At 48.5% G+C, this 4,575-nt stretch overlaps 1 protein-coding gene across 1 annotated transcript in view; it reads left to right on the forward strand.

Moving 5' to 3' along the window:
- Nucleotides 1-4,575, forward strand: part of LOC107109189 (general transcription factor 3C polypeptide 3-like) — a gene marked incomplete at both ends in the record, with an annotated part of 16,915 nt that overhangs the window by 6,420 nt on the left and 5,920 nt on the right. The window contains one exon of the mRNA XM_015409757.1: nucleotides 797-1,034. Coding sequence (XP_015265243.1) covers nucleotides 797-1,034 — 238 coding nt within the window. The remainder of the gene's footprint in view (nucleotides 1-796; nucleotides 1,035-4,575) is intronic.

Genomic DNA, 4,575 nt, shown 5'->3' on the forward strand with positions numbered 1-4,575 from the left:
ATTCATATATACGATTCGGCAAAGGCGGCCTTTGGCAGAAGGGTTCTGCAATTTGTGTTTTTTCACATGCGGACGACCTCCCATCCCAACATTAGGGACACTGCTCGGGAAGGTCCCACACAGGATGTCCTCCAACTCAGAGGGAGAACGACCATTGGTACTCACCGTGAGGGGTCATTCTCCTCTGAGGATTGGAGGACATCCCGGCCCCCCCAGGTCGCCGTCATGCGTAAGTATTGGAGACTAAGTTTCTACATTGCCTACGTTCTGACTGTACTACTATCTTATGTGTATAACCCTATTGTAGAAAGAGAGAAGTTAAGAATTTCCTGTACGTAGTTATGTTCTTTTAAAAGGATGTCGTTAATAGGTTATCAACCTTTACTGCTTTTCGGAGTACCCGAACTGAGGAAAGGGTGACTCCCACCACAGGAAACAGGAAGTTCTTTTGTAAGTCCTGCCTCCCTGAATGATGGATGGGAATCACCCACACAGGATGTCCTCCAATCCTCAGAGGAGAATGACCCCTCACGGTGAGTACCAATGGTCGTTCAGTATCTTCTAAAGGATGTTAATCCTGATATCACAGCTACAGTGGCCAAGTTTCTTGCCGAAGCGGCCAAAGTCAGATGTATGCTCCTAAAGGAATGATGTATTTTGTTCATTGTGCTTTTAAATTCTCACACGGTGTTATTGTATATCTGTGTATTTTACTGTTATGCCATTAAAGGCGTTTGACTTTGACAAGGCCACACTAACTGGTTTCGGCATTACTTCCTTCTCCCTGTCCTCCCAGCAATCTTTATGGTGCTGACCAGCGTGCTGCCGAAGGACGACTGGTGGAATCTCCTCCTGAAGGCCATCTACGCACTCTGCGACCTCGCTCGCTACAAGGAGGCGGAGCTCCTCGTGGACTCCTCCCTGGAGTACTATTCCTTCTACGACGACCGGCAGAAGCGCAAGGAACTGGAGTACTTTGGCCTCTCGGCGGCGATCCTGGACAAGAATTTTCGAAAAGCGTATAACTACATCAGGTGAGTTCCCTGTGCTGAGGTGAACTTGAGCTAAGCGCATCTCCTTTAGAGCAAGGGTTCTCCAGTGTGGCACCAGGGAGTGGCATGGAGCCTGTCGATACCTTTTCTGGCACCTTGCCGGGCGTTTTTAGACAGTGGGCGGGGCACTTGCCTAGAAAAGCTTCCGGGGGGCCATTGGAGATTGGATTGGCTACGCAGAGCTTTTTGTAGATGTTGCCTTGGCAGCAGCTCCCTCCACACTACAAGGCTCTGTGTGACTGACGTTCCTCTGGAGGGCCAATGACAGGGCACAGAGGCCGAGGCCTTCCTCTGATGTTGCCTCCTGGCTCTGGGACTCAGAAGATTAGTGCCTCTGAATGTGGAGGTTCCCCTCAGTCACCAGGGCTAATAGCCATTGATAAACTTATCTTCCATGAATCTATATATAAGACATCAGAAGAGCCCTGCTGGATCAGACCAACAGTCTATCTAGTCCAGCATTCTGTCTCACACGGTGGCCAACCAGTTCCTCTGGAGGGCCAACGACGGCACAGAGGCCAAGGCCTTCCCCTGAGAAGAACACCAGAAGAGCCCTGCTGGATCAGACCAGTGAAGGTCCACCTAGTCCAGCCTCCCGTCTCACACAGGGGCCAGCCAGTTCCTCTGTAGGGCCAACGACGGGGCAGGGAGGCCGAGGCCTTCCCCTGATGTTACCTCCTGGCTCTGGGACTCAGAGGATTAGTGCCTCTGAATGTGGAGGCCCCCCCTGATTCACCTCGGCTAGTAGCCCCTGACAGACCTCTCCTCCACGAATCTCTCTAATCCCCTTTGAAAGCTCTTTATTCCTGCAGCCGTCGCAACATCTTCTGGGAGTGAATTCCACATTTGAATTGCTCTGTGGGTCTAGTAGCATTTCCTTTTGTCGTAAAGTAGAGTTTCCATTCAGACACAGAAGGGCTTCCAGCGTGACTCCTATAAAGCACCTTTGGAGTCTGTTCGCCATTCCCCTTCATTAGCCCCCTCACAAAGGTCTTTTGAAGCAAAGAACAAAGTTTGAGTCACGGACCAGAACAGGCTTCTTGGGGGAGAGAGGTCCAGAGGTGTGCCAACCAATGACACCCCCTTCCTCATGTTACTTGTTTACTTATTTATACTCCCACCAATGCTCCCTCTAAGCCAGAGAGCCAGTTTGGTGTAGTGGTTAAGTGCGCGGACTCCAATCTGGGAGAACCGGATTTGATTCCCCACTCCTCCACTCGCACCTGGCTGGATGACCTTGGGCAAGCCGTAGTTCTCTCAGAGCTGTTCTTGGAAAAAAGCAGTTTCTCTCAGAGGTCTCTCAGCCCCACCTACCTCACAGGGTGTCTGTTGTGGGGAGGGGAAGGGGAAGGAGTTTGTATGCCGCTCTGAGACTCCTTTGGGTAGTGAAGGGCGGGGTATAAATTCAATCTCCTCCTTTTCTTCTTTTTCTTCTTCTTCTTCTTCGGCAAGCCGTAGTTCTGATAAGAGCTGTCCTTGAAAAAAGAGTGGTTTATTTCAAGAGCTCTCTCAGCCCCACCCACCTCACAGGGTGTCTGTTGTGGGGAGGGGAAGGGGAAGGAGTTTGTGAGCCGCTCTGAGACTCCTTTGGGTAGTGAAGGGTAGGGTATAAATCCAATCTCTTCTTCTAAGCTGTGGGGTCTCGTGAGCAAAAATTCTGCTTTGTGAGCTACTGGCCTTAAAGTTGTGAGCGAGCGATTCGGCTGCTGCATAGATTGGTTTACTCTGGAGCCCTCCTTCCTGAGCGAAGACAGAAATGTGTGAGCCGGAGGCTAGAAAACTGTGAGCTGGCTCACACTGACTCAGTTTAGAGGGAACAACCCCCCCTTTTCTACCCAGTGTGGACCCAAAGCAGTTTAGATCACTCTCTCCTCCATTTTATCCTCACAACAACCCTTTGAGGTAGACTAGGCTGAAAATGTGTGACTGGTCGAGGTCACCCAGCGGGCTTCCATGGCAGAGTGGTGATTTGAACCTGGGACTCTAACCACTGCACCACCCTGCTTCTTAACATTAACATTAGCCCTGGTACAGTTCACACCTGTTGTTCCGTGTTCATACGTGTGGTGGTTTGATTGCTCCAATCCCTCCCTATTCCCAAAGAACAAGGATCTTATGAATTGAGCATCTGGTTCATCCGCTGTATGAGCTGCACACGTTCTGGCACACATCAAAAGCCAGGTCCTTCTCTTTGAAGAACGTGGGACGAATATACTCCAGGCGGTGTCGTGGTTAAGTGCGCGAACTCTAATCTGGGAGAACCAGGTTTGATTCCCCACTCCTCCATTTGCAGCTGCTGGATGACCTTGGGCAAGCCATAGTTCTGTCAGAGCTGTTCTCTCACGAGCAGTCCTTGAAAGAGCTCTCTCAGCCCCGCCTACCTCACAGGGTGTCTGTTGTGGAGAGGGGAAGGGAAAGGAGTTTGTGAGCCGCTCTGAGACTCCCTTGGGTAGTGAAGGGCGGGGTATAAATCCAATCTCCTCTCCTTCGCTCACGCCTCCTGTTTGACTGATGTTTCTAAGTGGCAGAAACTAGAGGGAGAGAGGCACCGCTTCTTACGGATAAATGGGATGACAGCAATGTATCCTTCGTACACGACACCAGTGAGATTATTTCAGTGTAAACTAATGTCAAACTCTTAGCTGTCGGAAGGGCTGTGGACAACCAGTAACTTCTTTGCACTGCTGGTGGGCTTGCCCGTGGGTTTTTAGTTTTTGGACAGCCATTATTTCAGTATTAGAGAAAATATCAGGACAATCTATACCGAATACTCCTGAATCTGTATTAATTATTGGCCCGATCGATCTCTGTCAGAATCTAAAGCTGAAAGAGCCTCTTTGCTGATAATAGCTGCCCAAACTTTACTGGCTCAGCACTGGAAACTAAACAAAATGCCTCCTTTTGAAACAATGGTTCTTTAAAATACAGTAAACAGTGATATCACAGTACAATGTAATCATACAACAAGAGTACACTGCATAAACATCGCAGACAAAATAGCGCACAAAAATATAATTCATATTAGTAACAAGTAAGTAACATCAGTTTGCAAGAATGGTCACAAGAACCAGGATGTTGTTAGACTGCAACAATAACACTAGAGTAAGACACAGAGGAAGAGACGAAGGTTTCGGATTTCACTCTTCGTTTCGATGGTTCTTCCTCAGAAAGCTGTATCAGGTACTTAACGTAGAGAAACCTCCGAGAATTGGGGTCCGGCTTAAATCACCATTCTGTGTATGTAGACAATCAAAAATGGGCAATCGATCTGTAGCAGAGCGTATTCTTACATTGTCAGCACGTGTGTTGTGTGTGCAGTGTGTTCTTTAAAATACAGGACATTGCTGCAATGGATAAAATTGCAACGCAACTGGTTATGGCTGAAACCCCAACGAAGAGATGTGACTGTTGAAAAATTATTTTATTTCTTTGAATATATTACGTCGAACCCTAATGATATATGTGCTTTGCCAATACACACACACACACACACACACACACACATATACAAGAAGGGGGACCC

The sequence above is a fragment of the Gekko japonicus genome, unplaced genomic scaffold, assembly GCF_001447785.1.
Source record: "Gekko japonicus isolate JY-2015 unplaced genomic scaffold, Gekko_japonicus_V1.1 scaffold7298, whole genome shotgun sequence".
Lineage (NCBI taxonomy): Eukaryota > Metazoa > Chordata > Lepidosauria > Squamata > Gekkonidae > Gekko > Gekko japonicus.